General features: G+C 44.1%; 1 protein-coding gene across 5 annotated transcripts; it reads left to right on the top strand.

The window, feature by feature from the left end:
- The first annotated feature begins 709 nt into the window (after positions 1 to 709).
- On the top strand, positions 710 to 17,615 carry ago3b (argonaute RISC catalytic component 3b). Of its 5 annotated transcripts, none has more exons than XM_069177038.1 (20): positions 710 to 951; positions 1,142 to 1,442; positions 4,792 to 4,960; positions 5,110 to 5,230; positions 5,409 to 5,617; positions 6,371 to 6,507; positions 7,221 to 7,355; positions 7,628 to 7,715; positions 7,817 to 7,964; positions 8,509 to 8,628; positions 8,738 to 8,881; positions 9,414 to 9,580; positions 10,238 to 10,422; positions 10,549 to 10,708; positions 10,917 to 11,007; positions 11,328 to 11,522; positions 11,914 to 12,048; positions 12,293 to 12,394; positions 12,857 to 13,056; positions 13,504 to 17,615. In XM_069177038.1, the coding sequence occupies exons 2-20, from the start codon at positions 1,424 to 1,426 to the stop codon at positions 13,610 to 13,612; spliced, it is 2,634 nt and encodes an 877-aa protein (XP_069033139.1). In that variant the 5' UTR covers positions 710 to 951; positions 1,142 to 1,423; the 3' UTR covers positions 13,613 to 17,615. The 5 variants fall into 5 exon arrangements, with proteins under 5 accessions (XP_069033139.1, XP_069033140.1, XP_069033138.1 ...); XM_069177039.1 differs by having other exon boundaries at positions 4,789 to 4,960; positions 8,738 to 8,860; XM_069177037.1 differs by having other exon boundaries at positions 4,789 to 4,960.
- Positions 17,616 to 18,185: the final 570 nt, after the last annotated feature.

Raw genomic sequence — 18,185 nt, 5'->3', positions numbered from 1 at the left:
AATTTCCCATTATGTTGGCTCTGTTTTAATTCATTTGCATACGGCCGATAGGACGAGCCATGTAAAAATCACCACAGCTAAAATAAAAACTTTATTTTGTCTAATTTAAAAATATGATATTAGTAGTTCAGAAAAAGTTTCCCGGAAGTGACGTTGTTTTCTACAGTTGGTATTTCCTGTCGGATTTCCCTCGGTGGGGGAGGAGAGGAGGGAGTAATGGCTTCGTCAAGTTGGAAAGTATAACACAGAAAATCCCAGTGGGAGGAAATAATTTGAACAATAATATTTAAAAAAAAAAAAAAAATAGACAAACAGTGATGGTAGTATTCGCACGTATGACCCCTTGAAAGAATCGTGACTATTCTTCACGAGCTCATTTAATCAATAATACTACAAACTAATCATTATGTTACTATTTAAAATATTTCTGTAAACAGCAGCAACTATATTTTACAAATCAATGTGGAGGACTGAAATGTAGACTACAATAGATACGTATATATATAAATATATATAAAGGTACGATGCACAGTTGATTAAAAGCATAAAGTAGGGCAGTATAAAACGGAAATACTGCTGTAAATTGTACTCAATTGTACTCAACTGTCCACTTGAGCTTATTGTGTAACAATAGTAATCTTAGTAAAACGTATTAAAGAGAATACACGTGTCTCCGAGACAAGAGATCTGCTTTACGGTTTGTCCGTTCGTTGCGCTTTTATTTTGAAGGACTGTTCCGGAAGTCGTCACGTCCTGTTCCCGGTAACTTTCCGCTCAGCGCGAGAGAGGGCGGTGTAAGGGAGCAGATTTAAGACCGGTTCTTCGTCGGTACCGTGCAGGACGCCGAGGAAGTGAACTCCTCGTATCTATTAGAGAAAGAAAAGAAAAGAAAAAAAAAGAAGCTGGATCGTCACATTAACCAACGGGACAACCGCTCCGGACCCTGACCCGGTAAGTGTTCATGTCCGTGTTGGCGTTTCGAGTCGGTCGCTAAATGTCGGCGGCTAACGCGGTTAGCTTCCCGAGCGCCGCTGAACAGTCGGAGAAATTTCAACCAACTTCGTGTCCAAATTGTCACGAAACATTTCCGATACTAAAAAATAATAATAATAATAATAAATAACTCCCGTTCTCATTTCAGCTGCAGCAGAAACGACGTCAGAGAACGGAAGCGGGGGGCGGAGGGGGCGGAGGGGGGAGACTTTCTGGTCAACTTTTGAAGCTGTGTGTTTCGGCGAGGCGGTTGGGAGAAGGACTTCCAACCAGGGGGGCGGGGACCCCCGAGCGGCCGGGCTCCACATCACCGAGGAGGGGGTGGAGGGAGGGAGAGAGAGGGGGGACGGATTCATTTGTCAAAAGTTTGAATCGACTCGCTGCTAGTCGGACACGAGGGTGCCGGGTCTCCCGGACAGAGACCTCATGAATGGAAATCGGAACAACAGGTGGGTTCTTCTCGTTTCACCGCTTGATGTTGCGTTCAGGTGCCGCCGAGTTATTTTTAGACCTCTGTGTGGCGTTTCACGCATGTTTGACCCCCTCCGACCCCCCGTAGATCGAGAATTAAAGGGTGTTAAATGAACCGAGTTGTTAACGCAGTGTGTGAATAAAGTCACCGGGGTATTTTTATTTTTTTTTAATTATTTTTTTTTATTCCATACGTCATTCTTTGTCGGTTGTCAAAGGCAGGTGGTGGTGACACCGTCAGGTGTGCTTGAAGCCTGAGAAGCTGTGTGTGCGCGTGTGCGTGACTTTCACACCAGCTGCTGCCATAGTTACTGCAACTATTGAATAAGGTTAACCTCTTCCTGTGTTAATTACAAATCAGTTGGGTCATACGTCAATTTACTCTGTTGCCAATGGGCACAATTTGTGAGTCACAGCTGGTATATTATTGATGGTGTTGGGGGGGGGGGGGGGTTGGTGGACTGGGAGGGAAAAAACCACACAAAAAAATGACCTCCGTGACACTGACCCACGCTTTCTCCACCCACTACCCGTTTCACTCCACGAGCATATGCAGACCAAGCTTTATCAGAGTAACCTCAATTTAGAAACTTCAAAAAAGTTATGTTATTTCTCAAGAGTTGTCGCCAATGCTTCCATACTCAACTCTCACTTCTCTAAACTTTTGACTTTGCTGTGATATCTGGTTTTTGGCCACCTGATTAGTCATTTTTTTCAGTTCCAGTATTATTATTTTTTTAATCAATATTCACAACCAGTAAAATTACCCAACACAACTTCCTAGACCTTAACAAGATTCTGGTCAACAGTTCAAAGTTTAAAGATATGTAATTTACGCCAATACTGAGCAGAAAATTCTCACTTTTGAGAGGCTGTAACCAATTAATGTTTGCCATATTTAGTTTATAATACTTTCAGATTTGTTGTCGACTAGTTAAAAATCTTGTCCTTCCTTTTCATAATACCTCATCCCCTTACTGATACTATTCAGATGTCGTACATGTGTGTTTAAATCCCAATGAGGACATTTCTTACGGGCTCATTGAAGGCGGTTTGATGTTTATTTATTGGGTTGACTGACTCGAGCTAATAATTTTAAACCAGGCTTTCAGTTTTAGCTCAATTACTGAAAGGAAAGAAAAGACGGAAGGAGCGATTGACTATTTAACAGCCTGGGGTTTATAAAAAGTTATTTTGCTTGTGGCTAAACTTACTGCGAGCCCCGCGGGAAAACATCTTGTGCTGCTTCAACAGACCAGTCTTCTGCTTATGAAAGCTTTGAAAACGATAGGACTCTGGACACGAAGGTATTAAAATGTTCCAGCAATCTGTATTTATTCGTTTAACTTGTGTAAAAAGCCACCTAACCTTCTGATATTCCTGTTTCAGCTCATCATCAACATCACACAACATCTGTATTGCTGTAGATTAATCAGAACATTAGTTTTAGTCTTTATAGTGTTAGGAAGTATGCTTAAAATGTCCATTTCATTTTCCTAAAGACCCTAGAAAAGTCCTGAAATATATATATATATATATATATATATATATATTTTTTTTTTTTTTTTTTTTTTTTTTTTCCCCCCCAACTAACAGTCCAAAACCCAAAGATATATTACATTTATTATGATCCCAAATGGAATAAAATCCAGTGACAAAACACAGTTTTAGATACAGTAACATGAGCCTATATTTCAGCATGTCATATTTTGATATTTTTCTAAAGTCTTACTCGTGAGAGACGCAGATTTTAAATTTCGCTGGTCTACAATGTATTCGTCTGCACGTCATGAGTTTTGAAAACTTGTGCTCTGAAAGGTTGAGATGGTAAAACCAATACTCACTTTTAATATTACAGTACAAGTTTTAGTCTTTTTTTTTTTTTAAGTCTCCAGCGTTAGTGAAGTGACGTCGGGACATATTACATCAGTAGAGTGCTCTATTAAAGTGTGTGGGTTGAATGTCAGCCCTGTGTGGGCGTCCACTGCTTGTGCGGTGCGTTTTGTATGATGAACCAGTCTGATAAGTGGTCATTAATCTCTCCATTGTTGCTCAGGCCACAGTGAACCTTTGTCTTTTTGGGTCATTACTGGTGCAGTAGCTGCCGTCTGTCACGTGCCCAGTTTTTCACTATTCCTCAAAAACATTAAAAAAAAAAAAAAAAAATTGTCTTTTTTTTTTTTTTTTTCTTCACCTTCTATTCGTTTCAAAGTTAAAACGTGCGTCTTTTCTTACCGAATCTCCACCGTAAGTGAGACGCCTCTGTGGGCACCTGTTTTTCCTCCTCGTGTCCGCATGCCTTTAGTTGCCATGGAGAAACCGTAGCAACACGGGTTCCATCGCCATGGGAACGGCACAGGGGAGGAAGCGACGTGGGGACGCATCAGCAGGAAGTGCAGTCTTTTTAGTGAATGTCGTCTCCATCGGGGTCAGTCCGTGACCCTGACGAGAGCTTCACAACTTGAAACACTTTAGTTTGTTTTCAGCCCACAGCTGCTCGTTCTCACTTTATTTCATGGCCACATTCATCATAGTTGCCAAGTACTCCCCCGCCCCCCCCTGGCCACTTTTTTTTTTTCTTTTCTTTTCCAACATTACTGCAAAGTGCACCTCTAACAACTCTCACAGCTGGAGCTCTGTGCGTTTGTGCAGACTTGATGTCATTTCGGTGCATGTGCGGATCCTCTGAGTCACATTCGTGGAAATTATGTGGTCGCGTGATGTCGCGTTTCTCTTCTCGCTCTGTGTACTTTCCACTTTGGCATTTATGAAAAAAAAAATTGATGTCAAATTAGTGCAGCGTGTCACTCACCTCGTTCTCCTCTTGTCTGGCAAAGGCCGTGGCAGTCGGGAGAAATGTGCGGCCATCAAGCTGGTCTTTTATTTTAAAATGTCACCCAACTCTGTAACCTTTTTATGCGGCTGTTATCAGATTGATGTGGGAAACGCAGCGCTGGCACATTTGTTTCCGTTTTGTCAGTTTGATATGAGGCAATCTTTAACACCCCTCACCGTCTTCGTTCCTAGGCAGCACACACGCCTTTCCTCCATATTAACCACTTCCTTCCTCCGCTTTGTCTTGTTTTTAAAGCTCCGAGCTTGATTGTGATGCTGTATCACATCCATTATTGCCGTTTTAGACTTTGCGTTAGTGGTTTTTGGATGTTTGGTGGGGACTGATGGTCCAGAGTGCTGCTGATGGACTGGTTAGTTTATAGATTGCATTTTGTCAGAGTGTGTTTTTAGAATTTGTTTTTATTTTGTTCGCATTTTTTTTTTTTTTTCCTTTCCTACTTCTTTTTTTTTTTCTTTTTTTTTTTTAAGAAGCGGTTGGAGCCCAAGCCCTGTTTACGTTGCCACGGCGACCAGGCTATGGCACCATTGGAAAGCCCATCAAGCTTCTGGCCAATTGCTTCCAGGTGGACATCCCCAAGATTGACGTCTACCTGTACGAGGTGGACATCATGCCGGATAAATGTCCTCGACGGGTCAACAGGTAACGGAAAAGAAAGATGGATATTATTACAGCAGAAGTTTAGTACAGTGTGAAAGTATTAGACGTGAATTTTCTTTACATTATATGCTTTAATTGTTGCGGCATTGAAAGGTCGTAACGTGATTTCTATGACGTGGTGGTCTTCCCAGGGAGGTGGTGGACTCCATGGTGCAGCATTTCAAGGTGACCATCTTCGGTGATCGGCTGCCAGTTTATGATGGGAAGAAGAGCCTCTACACTGCTCAACCACTTCCTGTCGCCACTGATGGGGTAAGACTCTCCACCCGCTATATGATGCTGGTGTTTTGTGTCGGCCGCACCCGTCTTCAGCTTTCCTGCCTCTGATTTTTACATTTTAAGTCCTGCACGTTGGAACACGTCATGAATACAGATTTGCAGGACTGAAATGAGCGTGCTCCGTTCACACCTCCACCCTCGTCATCGGCAGGTTGATCTGGACGTCACGCTGCCAGGCGAAGGTGGGAAGGACCGCCCGTTTAAAGTCAGCATCAGATTCGTGTCGTTGGTCAGCTGGCACATGCTGCACGAGGTGTTGACGGGACGTGGTGTGGCGGAGCCGCTGGACCTGGAGAAACCGCTGAGCACCAACCCGGTTCACGCTGTGGACGTCGTCCTCCGACACCTGCCCTCCATGAAGTGTGTTCCCTCCGTCGGACGTCTGCAGACATTTGTTGTGCGCACAAATACCTTTTTAAACTGGAAAACTTCAAGGCTCAGTGTCGCTGAACATTTGATATAATTTCAAGTTTCTAAGATTTCAAGTTTGGTTAAAAAAAATTTTTTTTTTACTTGAATCATGACTGTTGCCTCAAAATGATCACGACTGATTACTACTGTTTATTTTATAGTTTGCTATAAACATGTCACAGTTTTCGGCCTCAATAACCAAACAACAAAGATAAAACCTACAATCTAAATGGTTCCGAGTGAAGCACGAGTTCAGTATTTCTCATTGGTTAATTCTGCGGTCATGAAATCTGATCCAAGGATACCTGCATCCTGGAAATACTGTATAGCCCCCTTAATTTATAATGCAGCATTTCAGCCGCACTGTTGTCACTTATTATAACGGGTTGCAATTTGGCGGACACGTGTACGTCCTCGACAATACCCGAGGCGGATGTAGTTTTGGTATAATAGTTGGCCCCAGTGGGATTTGAATTGAACAAGGAGATGCGGATTAAAAGCGTGTTTACGTGTAATCTCCCTCGGGACGTGTCATTTGGTGAATCCATTAACCAAAATAGCTTTCGGTAACATGAACGTGAGCCTTATTAGCTTCCTCCAGTTTGAGACGTGTAACTCGGTGCTGCACCCGGTGAACCTCAGAGCCTTGGAAGAGTTTTCGTTTCCTCCGCTGCTAAACGTCGTGTCACCTGTCCTCGCCAGGTACACCCCCGTCGGACGGTCCTTCTTCTCCTCCCCAGAGGGCTACGACCATCCACTAGGGGGAGGAAGAGAGGTCTGGTTCGGCTTCCATCAGTCAGTACGGCCAGCCATGTGGAAGATGATGCTCAACATCGATGGTGAGTAAGGACTGTGAAACTGGGGATAGTTCAAGTAATCGTTTGATATTTTGGTGAACGCGCATTCACTTTCTTACTGCGACTCTTGTATCTGTTCAATAAACGTAAAGCTACGGCCAGCAGCTGGTTAGCTTAGCATAAAGACCAGAAACGAGGGCAAACTCTATCAAAGGAAATAAAACTTGCATAACGGCACCTTTTAAAGCTCGCTAGTGAACATACTACTTCTTGATTGGTTTATCCATGCAGTAATAATAATACTATATAGTATAAGTTGTGGATATGTGCCTGACGAGCTCTTGGAAATCTTGTCGTCATTGTGGCTCCACTGGGCCTGAGCAAGAAAAAGTCGGCTACCTGCTGTAAAACCACAACTATTTTTAAATTATTTGTTTTGTGAGCTTTAGAGGTGCTGTTGGATGGATTTTGTTCAATTCGTGTCAATAAAGTGTTTCCATTGATGTTAAATACCTGCAAATAAAATCAAAATGTTCTTTTGTCTTTATCGGACATTCAAAACCTACTCAAAATGTCCCAGGTGTCTGCATAATGCCTTAACATTCTTATGTTGTTGTTGTTGTTTGTTGCCCGTTGTCATTTAAAGTTTGTCTGAACAGTAATGCATTGTCCCCAAAAGGTTCCACGCTCTGAACAAACTTTCCTCCACTTCCACTGTTATCGGTGTAATATTTGACTGCTCTGCATCGTTTCAGTGTCGGCCACAGCTTTCTACAAAGCCCAGCCTGTCATTCAGTTCATGTGCGAAGTCCTGGACATTCACAACATCGACGAGCAGCCTCGCCCTCTCACCGACTCCCACAGGGTCAAGTTCACCAAAGAGATCAAAGGTTTGTCGCCGTGGAACAACGGCCTCGGTTCATCCTTCGATGTTTTGTGTGCTGCTGCTGCTGCGGGAAGCTCCCGTAGCTGTTGTGTTTACGTTCGAGTCCACTGGATATCGGGTCCTCCGCATGTTTTGACATTTTAATTCGTGTGTACAGGAGGCGGAAATGAAAAGTTCAGCCTTGGTGCCGTAGGAATTTTAAGACTATTCAGTTGTTCCACACTTTCGGAAAACGGGCCTCAAATCATTACAACTGCTGTTTCACCATCTCCGCAGGTCTCAAAGTGGAAGTGACACACTGTGGAAGCATGCGTAGGAAGTACAGAGTCTGCAATGTTACACGACGGCCCGCCAACCTCCAGACGTACGTTTCCACATCACATCCCCCGCAGCTGTTAAACCCGCGGTCGAAGCTGCCGCTTGCTCACAATAACACGAGATTCTCCTGCCTCCTAAAATCCACAGATTTCCGCTGCAGCTCGAGAACGGCCAGACGGTCGAACGCTCGGTGTCTCAGTACTTCAGAGAGAAGTACAACCTGCAGCTGAAGTACCCCCACCTGCCTTGCCTGCAGGTGGGCCAGGAACAGAAACACACCTACCTGCCCCTGGAGGTAAGGACCGCAGAAGACTGCGCGACTCCGCTGCCCAAACACCGGAAGAACTGGAAATCGTTAAAGATCACCTGCCGTTAAGGTCGAAGCAGTATTAACATAGATGGTTTTCATGCTGTACGCAAATGCTAATTACCGGCATTGGAAACAAAATGGTTTCAGCCCTCTTGAGATGACGCCCACATCCAATCGTGTCGGGCCTTGTGTTGGACCCGCTGTTGACTGTTTACACCGGTCAGCTAATTAGAGCTTAGCAAGCGGGATAAACAAACGTTTCTGAGCAGGGTATTAGATGCCTCCCCTACGTTCATGAGAAGTACCAACAAAAATAACAAGAGTCTGACACAACAGTTTTTGACAGTTCACATACAGCAATCAACAACCGCTGCATCGTCCACGTCTTTTGTTACTTGCGGGCAAAACAAAACAAAAAGACCCCTCCGGAGAGGAAACGTGCTTGAACGCTATGAATAAAGTAAAAGAAGTCTGTCTACGAGTCTGATCAACCAGAATTTCTGCTTCTTTTGTTCCTTTTAACGTTTAGGTGTGCCACGTTGTCGCAGGTCAGCGCTGTATTAAAAAACTAACGGATAACCAGACGTCAACTATGATCAAAGCAACAGCCCGCTCTGCGCCAGACAGACAGGAAGAGATCAGCAGGCTGGTGAGCGTCTAACTCGCAACAGGAACTAAAACGGCAGCGAAATCCGCTTTTGCTTGTGTTTTTTTTTTTTTTTTTTTTTTTTTTGGAAAGTAAATTCCTCTCGTCGCAGGTGCGGAGCGCGAACTACGAGGCCGACCCGTTCGTGCAGGAGTTCCAGTTCCGCGTGCGAGACGAGATGGCTCAGGTGACGGGCCGCGTCCTGCCGGCCCCCATGCTGCAGTATGGCGGCAGGGTGAGCTCTGAACCCTTTATGGTACCTTCCCCTTTAAATCACTTCGTGTGTGTGTGTGTGTGTGTGTGTGTGTGTTTTCCTCCAGTTAGACACAAGATAATTCTAAATATTGACACCAGGTAAAAAAAAATAAAAAAAATCTTATTTTTTAAGTATTTGCTACCAAATAATGAAGTGGTGATCGTTGGAATATAAAACAGTTTGGAGCTCTTTCATTAGTATGAAAATATTTCAATGAGTTGATCAGCTGTGTACCTTCAATACATTTTCTGTGGATAGATGATGTTTGATTTGCTTTCACTGTGAAAAAAAAAAAAAAAAACCACACCTTAAGTGTATCTCGCATTATTTCTGCTCTTTTCTCTCTGAACATTCCTTTCGGTTTTACACTCTTTTTTTTTTAACGTGAATGCTGTTTTGAATAATCACCCAGAGTAGTAGTTTGAAATGTCTGTTTTGCATGTCAATCTAAAAAAAAAAAAAAAAAAAGAATCTTTTGAATCCATACCTGGTCTGTTTCTCCGTGTACTGTTTGTGTCCGTGTGACTGCCAGCCCCAGCAGATCAACCCTGCGCTGTCGTTGCAGAACCGCACGGTGGCCACGCCCAGTCACGGGGTGTGGGACATGAGGGGGAAACAGTTTCACACCGGCGTGGAGATCAAGATGTGGGCCATCGCCTGCTTCGCCACCCAGAGGCAGTGCCGGGAAGAGATCCTCAAGTGAGCTCACGAACTTGTTTGTTTGTTTGTTTGTTTGTTGCTTAGTTTGGTTACTTGTGAACAGAGTCGCAAAACGACGAACACGCTTAACAGAATGGATAAAAACAAGTAAGGACAATACAGTTTTTGGAAAAAATAAAGACGATATCACACAAGATATACGACACCAGTGCGTACTTGAACTATCAAAAACTATTGCGTTGGACTCATCTGCTATATATATATATTTTTTTTTCTTTTTCTTTTTCTTCCCAACGTTAAATTTGATTTAAATAGGCATGTTTACTTCAAGACGTCGTCACCGGGAAAGAAAGAATTCCTATTCTCGCTGCTTCTCTGCCTTTTGCTGTCGATGCTACCAAATCGAAAACGTTGCTTTGCAGCATGAACGGTGCAACTCGCAGCACCGTCCGTCTCGGTTGGATTTCAGATTTACAAGGCTAAAACAAATTCGATCTCTCGTGTAAATTGTTGGTGATTCTTATTTCGTGTAATTATACGAAGGTATCGCCAATAATTTAGAGATCGAATTTGTTTTAGAGAACTTCGACACAAGTTATTTACGACTAACCTGACGTGTCGAACTGCGGGCTCCCTATTAATCTTGATTCTTGATTTATTTTTGAATTTTTTTTTCTTCCCCCCCACATCATTCAGGAGCTTCACTGACCAGCTGCGGAAAATCTCCAAGGATGCCGGGATGCCGATCCAGGGCCAGCCTTGTTTCTGTAAATACGCGCAGGGAGCCGACAGCGTGGAGCCGATGTTCAGACACCTGAAGAACACCTACACCGGGCTGCAGCTCATCATCGTCATCCTGCCCGGCAAAACGCCCGTCTACGGTACCACAAAAAAAAAACCCCGATCTTTTCTCAACCGTGTGAAATGTTTGAAACCAGAAAAGCAAACCACTTAGCGGCGTTTGTGACGGCGGGTCCGTAATTAACGAAAATCTCTCCGACCCGCAGCGGAGGTGAAGCGGGTGGGCGACACCCTCCTCGGCATGGCCACCCAGTGCGTGCAGGTGAAGAACGTGGTGAAGACGTCGCCTCAGACCCTCTCCAACCTCTGCCTCAAGATCAACGTGAAACTGGGAGGCATCAACAACATCCTGGTTCCACACCAACGGTAAAATCAAGACAGCTTTGCACTTCACCCGTGTTGTTTCCTGATGCTTTTTTTTTATTATTTATTTATTTATTTATTTATTTTCTCCTCCCGAGTCTCATCAGAATCCTTCAGTTTTTCTGTTGGCTGTCAGAAATCTTGTAAACCGTCTCGCCGTGACAGATTAGTTGGAAGATCTTTTTTTTTTTTGTCTCCTCTTCCATCTAAGACCGTCGGTGTTCCAGCAGCCCGTCATCTTCCTCGGGGCTGATGTCACTCATCCTCCAGCCGGAGATGGGAAAAAGCCATCTATTGCAGCGGTGAGACATTACTTCAGGAAAAAAAAAAAAAAAAAAAACTTCTATTCCCATTTAAAGTCCACGTGGAAATCTGTATTTACGAAACTCACGAAGCTTCTCTTACTCAAACACTTAAACCACAAGCAACCATTTTGTTTCTAATGTTCACCGTGATGGGTCCTTTTTTTTTTCTTTCTTTTTTTTTTTTTTTACTACAACTACAAATCAAGCCTAATTCAGTTTTTGCTGAAATTGTAGGACCTCCTTTTGCAAGTTTTCTAGCGCGATACCGTTCATGCCGTAACGCCTGACGAGTCTTTCCGCCGCTCGTTCCTCTCCAGGTGGTCGGCAGTATGGACGCCCACCCCAGCAGGTACTGCGCTACGGTGCGGGTCCAGAGGCCCAGACAGGAGATCATCCACGACCTGGCCTCTATGGTGCGAGAGCTCTTGATCCAGTTCTACAAATCAACCCGCTACAAACCGACCAGGATCATTTTCTACAGGGACGGCGTGTCAGAGGGCCAGTTCAGACAGGTAGAAACCGCTTTTATGTCTATTCTTTCTGTTTAGGTTCAGATCTTTAGTAGTCACACCTGGTGAAGGAAAAAAAAAAAAAAAGTCCCAAAGTTAAGCCTGAACGAGTCCTGAAAGTGCTGCTAATGTTTAATTCATCTGTTTAAGACAAATTAATGTATATATTTTTTATGCGTTTAACTAAACTAGACATGAATTTGTACCTTTTTATCACTTTCTATTTAATAGCTTCAGAAATGTCTTCCAGACTTGTCTGCCAAGTCTCAAAAGTTCCTAACTTCTGTGACTTTGACAATACCGCAGTCTCTCCAAACGTCTTCCCGCTCGGCTGGTAAAAGCGATTTCCCCCGAAGCTCCTCCCCAGAATTGAAGCTGTACTTCTTGCGTGCAGGTGCTGTACTACGAGCTGGTGGCCATCAGGGAGGCGTGCATCACTCTGGAGAAGGAATACCAGCCGGGGATCACCTACATCGTCGTGCAGAAACGCCATCACACGCGCCTCTTCTGCGCGGACCGCAACGAGCGGGTGAGCGATGCCGGATTTCATTCTGCCGACGTCGTTCATGGCAGAAATCACGCGGACTCACTTCTGTCTCTGTTTGAGGGAAACTTCCTTAATTCAGGTTACCAAAAAAAAAAGAAAAAAAAAAAAGAGCTGATGTCTCGCCAAAAGGGAAAAGAGACCGAGGAAGGATTTGATATCTTGGTCAGACTTGAGTTTTTTTTTTTTTTTTTATTATTTATATTTTACGTTATGTTTTAATTGCCAGGTCGGACGAAGTGGAAACATTCCTGCCGGCACCACGGTGGACACGGACATCACTCACCCCTACGAGTTTGACTTTTACCTCTGCAGCCACGCTGGAATCCAGGTACGCTTTTACGGATCCGACTCGGACTTTGACCTTTTTTTTTTTTGTCGTTCGTGCGCTGCCTGCATCAAAGTAAAACTCGAAGTATTGATAAAGAAAAACTCCCAAGTTTGTTTTCAGATGTTCAGCAACGCATCATTATAATAGTTACAGATTTAATGGACAGAACTCGTTTTCTTCTGTTGCTCCTTTTGAGTTTTGAAGACTTGACTCCAGTCCACAAATTGCTTTTCTGAAGTCTCTTTGAAGCCACACTAACGGCACACGTGCGTAATAATGATCCTTTACAGCGCGTTATGCTCTATTATGCGAGTGGCAGCTCAGCAGCTGTTGGAGAAGGGGAAGCTCCCCAGGCCTCCCTTCTTCACCTAAATTTAGCTGCTCGGCGTTTGCCCTCACTCCACGGAGCTGCTTTCTCCGGGGTGTCGATTAAGCCTCCCTCCCTCCCTCCCTCCCCTCCAGGGTACGAGTCGTCCCTCCCACTACCACGTGCTGTGGGACGACAACGGTTTCACCGCCGACGAGTTCCAGCTCCTCACCTACCAGCTGTGCCACACCTACGTCCGCTGCACGCGCTCCGTCTCCATCCCGGCGCCGGCCTACTACGCCCACCTGGTGGCCTTCCGCGCTCGCTACCACCTGGTCGACAAAGAGCACGACAGGTGAGGGTTCTTTTTTTAAAATTTATTATTATTATTTATTTATGTTGAAATATTTATGAGGAATGTGAGTTTATGTTCTTACTGTTGCATTTAAGTGATAGACAAGTCAACCCTGGTGTGTGCAGAAGCTTTCTGGATCCACACCAGAACGACAATTGAAGTTTTACAATCAAGCAGACGTGAGCGGTCATTTGAAATTACCACTTTCGATCACAAAGTCACTTTGTGCACAGTTAAGAGGAGAAAAAAAAACCACCACTGGTTATGGTTGAAAAGTTTGGTGAACATAGTTTTTTTTTTTTTTTTTTTTTTTTCCTTTGATCACTTTTCTCAGTTACATCATTTTTTGGTTTTTCTTTTGGAGCAGGTGTGACTTCACGTCGGTGCTGTCGATCTCTCCCTCGTTTTCTTTGTCTCACTGTTTCCCTTGTTGGTTTGCTGCCACAGTGCGGAGGGCAGCCACGTCTCCGGGCAGAGCAACGGCAGGGACCCCCAGGCGCTGGCTCGGGCTGTTCAGATCCACCACGACACACTGAGGACCATGTACTTCGCCTGAACGCCCCACCACCCCTCCCCTCCCCCTCGGCCAGTCTCGGTGCCCGGATCGCTTCGGCGACCTCATCTCACCATGCAGCTCTCGGTCTCTGGGACGGGACTGCAGCAGCTGCGTAAGGATGTCGGAGAGGAGCACGGCCACAGTATGCAATCTGAAACCGGCCAGTTGTTTCTGTGCTCCCGCCCTTCGTCTCCGTCTCCTCCTCATCGCGGAGACGACGATCGTCTCTCCCCTTTAACGTCATACTCATACTTTTACTTTGCTGTTTGTTTTTTTTGTTGTGTGTGTGTGTGTGTTTCAAAAGTGGTGGAGCAGCCAGTAATTTAAAAAAAAAAAAACTGATGAATTTTTTAATTTTATTTTTTGGTGCATGAGCCGAACCAGCGAGGACCCGACTCGTTTCGTAGCCTCACGTCGAGCCCGAGGTCGCTGGTTGATGTTGTAGCCGGATTTGCAAGTTTGTTTGCGTGTCTTCATCTCTCTGGGGGGGGGGGGGGGAGTAAAGCGCGCGTTTATTTCTCCGCTGAGCAAATGTGTGGTTGTCGTGGCAACGCGTCGGCCTCTCGGTGCTGCCTTTAGCGGTTCCTCTTCCGTCTCCCTTTAAGCCGGTCGGTTCCTGTCGGTCGGTCGGTCGGCCAGACAGTGAGAAGCGTAACTCTGTAATCTGCCAACACGGACACTGACATTATTTTTATTTTATTTTGTTTTTTAAACGATGTGTCGTGCAGCCGTTGTTTGAGGCTTTTTGTGCATCGCTTTGTTGCCTTACGAGCTGCATCGAGAGGACTGTTAGACTACGTTGCCACGGCCACGAGCCGGACAATTTTAAGCTCAAGTTCAGCTCGGTGCGTGTTTTATTCCTCTCGCTATTTAAAGAGTTGTGTTTTTTTTTTTGTTTTTTTTTTTTTAACTTGAATTAACATCCGTTTTCAGCAACGGAGCGGAGCGGCTAGTTTCAACGTTTCGTCGGCCGCGTACCTTCTGAATTTTATCCCAGTTTTTACATCAGAAACCGACCGACTTAGTTGTGACGAGCTCCTTCGGTGCAACGAGGCGTCGACGCAGAAGGAGCGGGTTCGGCGGTGAATGTTTTTTCGAGGAAGTGTTCGAGCGAGGGTTTTTTTTTTTTCGGCAAGTGACGGTGAAGTTGGATTCGGGAACGTCGGGGGGAGGGGGGGGGATTCGACATTCCCGTGAAGGAGTAGCGCTTGACGCCACAGACGTGAGGATCAGTCGTGAGGTCGGACGGTGTTTGTTTGTTTGTTTGTTTTTTTTGAAGAGATTGAAACGAAGTGCCTGATCTGTTTAGAAAGTGAAACGGCCGGTTGAACGGAAGGTTTTTTTTTTAATTGTGCGTCGGTTTGGTGCCTCTGTTCACGCATTTTAGTGAAATCGAACGCCGTAAAACGCACCGTACTCCCCGACACACGGGGGGGCCGGACAGCACGCGGGATTGTAGTTGATCTCACCGCCAGCCAACTGTGTGACTATTTATTTTTTTTTTTTATATATATATATATTTTGTTTTCTCGGGAACTGACCTTTTGAACATTTAACACTCGTTTCCTCCCGATCACCAAATATTCTGAGATCTGATTTAAGAAAATGAAAAATCTCTCTTTCCTGGTCACAAAATCATCGTTTCATGGTCTTAACAAAACAAGGTTATGCCACAAAATTATATTTAGAATAATTATATTCACTCGGGTCTCGTTCTTCTCGAGCTCGTCCTCATTTTATTGTAATTGTTATAGATTATTTATACTTACATCTTCAGTCTGATTTTTCCAGAAAAAACTAAAATAAAAACGCAAATTGAATTATATTCATCAGGCAACAACCTTATTTTCCTGAAACAATATTCATACTGAAAGTTTAGAAAAAAAAAAAACTGGAATCACGCTCTGCGGCGGCTTTTTTTTTGTCGTTTTGTTTTAAATAATGAAATAGATATAGAGTGAGATCAAAGTGCCTCCTGCCTTCCCGAGAAAACAAAAACTCCATCACACACAAACGTCCTCTGTGGGCCTCTGACGCGGCTGAAAAGGTGAATTTCCGAGCGGGCGTCGTCGAGGGCGGAGACTCCCGATTGGCCGCGTCGCCTCGCTCCGGGGCACCGACGTCACGTACGGTCCACGCCGAGCCTTCGTATTCAGAGTCTTCGTCGCTTCGCTGCTCGCGTCGTCGGAGGCGGTCTCGGCAAAATGTGCAAACAAACCAATATTCTCTCGATCAATCTTCTGTCTGCAAAACATCAGAAAAATGGTGATGTGAAGAAATTGCCTGTATTTATGGGTTGAGATTAGATTTTCTTAAAAGGTTCGGAGCCGCCTGCATTTGAAGGATTTTTTTTAATTTTTTTTTAAAGCATCAGAAGCTTTTGTCCCCCCTCCGTTTCTGTGTTTGCTCTCGTGTTGAGTCCGTTTCTTAATGTCAGACGTTACCAGCATTTGTTTTTACTTGAAGGATATTTATTGTAGTCGCGGGGCATATTTAGCACCGTTCGCTCCCCCCCGCCTTTGAAAGTTCATGTCGAGCGAGCTTTATCACAGGAATCCCTTTTTCCCGCTCGCGATGCCACGTGCGGCGGGTCGAGCCCGTTCGGCACGCCGCTGGAAAATCCGACGCCTTTTTACCCTTCAAAATAAAAGCTCGTTTTTAAGTCCGAATGGAGATATATTTATACGTAAAGATATTACCGCAACGCGCATGCCGCATATTTTTTCTAGCAAAGTCCTATTTGAAAAAGAAACTAATACTTGAGGTTTGTGATCGTTTTGTTTTTTTCCCAGATTTGATAATGCAATAGGTTTACTGGTGCTGGACCGACGAGCGGTCGAGCCCTCCTCGGTCAGTGAACGCGTTATTTCGTCGTCTCATCTCGGCGGTGAAAGACTTTGAATGAACTTCTTTTTTTTTTTTTCAGTTTATGTACTGCAAACTTTTTTTTTCCTTTTCTTCATTCTTTTTGCACATTGACGAGAGGAGGAGGGTCGAAAGGTCACCGCCGGACCGACCTGTCCGTCACAGACTGTGCCTTTTCCCTTGATGGTGCTGAAAAAAAACAACAACAACAACAACCCCCGAGTGAATCAAAGAACTGTTCAGAAATGAATGAGTATATATTAATACATGACGATACTGTAAGGTGTGTGTGTGTGTGTGTGTGTGTGTGTGTGGACGCCTCTAACATGCCAAGAACGCAAAAATATGCAGAACTGATCGGTTGCGGAGCTGACAGGACCAAAAGGCCTGTGGGGATCGGTTTATTGGACGGGCACTCTCGAGCTCAACCCGCCTATTTCTAAATAACGGATTAATACGGGGAGGGGGTGGGGGGGGGTGGAGGTGTAACGAGTATCTCGGCGTAGACATTATGTAGCATTATTTATTTGACTTTATTTCTCACTGCCTGTAAACACACTTCCTCCTCCGTTTTTCTTTTTTAGTGTTTAAATTCATGTTTTTATTCTGAGATTTGACGGCAATAATGAAGTGGTCGTAGAGTTTCTGTGCAATCGGCAAATTCAGACGTTTACAGACTTCGGGGAAAGTTGTTTTTTTTTGGTTGTTTCTCCGCGAGTGCCCGTCGCCCCCCTCCTCCCCCCCGTTGAAGGGATTCCCCTCCTGAATAAATCTCTATAAACACCTCCGCGGTTAGCTGCCTATCGAACTCGTAGACGAAAAATGACGTTTGGGTTTCAATGTATATTAATGTGCTTGTTTTCTTCTTCTTTTTTAGTTTTTTTTTTTTTTTATTTTTTTTTTGCCTGATTATGAAATTTTAGAAGTAAAGCTTGTATGTCAAAACCTTTCGTTTTGTCTTAACACTCACCTGGTCCTAAGATGAGCCTTTTTTTTTTTTTGGTCATATTTAATTTTTTTTTGGAATAAATACTCTGAATCCATTGAGCTTGTTTTTGATGTTTGGAAGCATGTTTAGAAAGCTGCACTTTTACATCAGGTGTTTGTGCCTCGAGATTTTATTTTTTTTTTTACAACGTAAAAAAAACTACAAGTGAAGCTCCTCTTTTTAATTTTCATTAAAAAAAAAAAAGCAAATATAAATCACTGAATAGGCCTTATTTTACTATCATTGATTTATCTTCCAAGTCAAGCAACTGATTTATCAATAAAGTAATCAGCATATTCTTCCGTATTAAAATAATCATAAATTGCCAAGTAAACAAAATAGTTGAGTCACAGCAGTATAACCGTTGTGGCCGTATAACACGCATCGCATTAAGTACTTTTAATAACATTTCCCCGATTATACTTACTTTTAATAACATTTTAAATGCAGTACTTTGACTTGTAGTTGAGTGTATATATTTATTTTTTTTGTACTTAAGTAAATAATCCCGGTTCTTCCACATCCAAACAAAGTCTGAGCGGACGTGTGACCCGCAGGTGAACACGAAGGCGTCGGACGGCTTTAAACGGCGCCGGCGCCGAGTTCGGTGCACAAACGGGGCACTATAAAGGGATGTCATCCGCCTGCAAAGGAGCGCTGGGTTCATTAGTGCTGGCAGGAAGTGGCCATACAAGTGGTGGCGGGGGATTGGACATCAGC

The sequence above is a fragment of the Embiotoca jacksoni genome, unplaced genomic scaffold (genome assembly GCF_022577435.1).
Source record: "Embiotoca jacksoni isolate LCO1_2020_lvr unplaced genomic scaffold, fEmbJac1.0.p SCAF_7, whole genome shotgun sequence".
Lineage (NCBI taxonomy): Eukaryota > Metazoa > Chordata > Actinopteri > Embiotocidae > Embiotoca > Embiotoca jacksoni.
Note: the sequence above shows the minus strand (reverse complement) of the source record. Positions and strands in the feature narration are given on the sequence as shown.

Coding starts and splice junctions, on each gene's coding strand:
- ago3b (XM_069177037.1), top strand. Junction 4,961..5,109: donor TGTCCTCGACGGGTCAACAG/GTAACGGAAAAG, acceptor TGGTCTTCCCAG/GGAGGTGGTGGACTCCATGG. Junction 9,581..10,237: donor TGCCGGGAAGAGATCCTCAA/GTGAGCTCACGA, acceptor CACATCATTCAG/GAGCTTCACTGACCAGCTGC.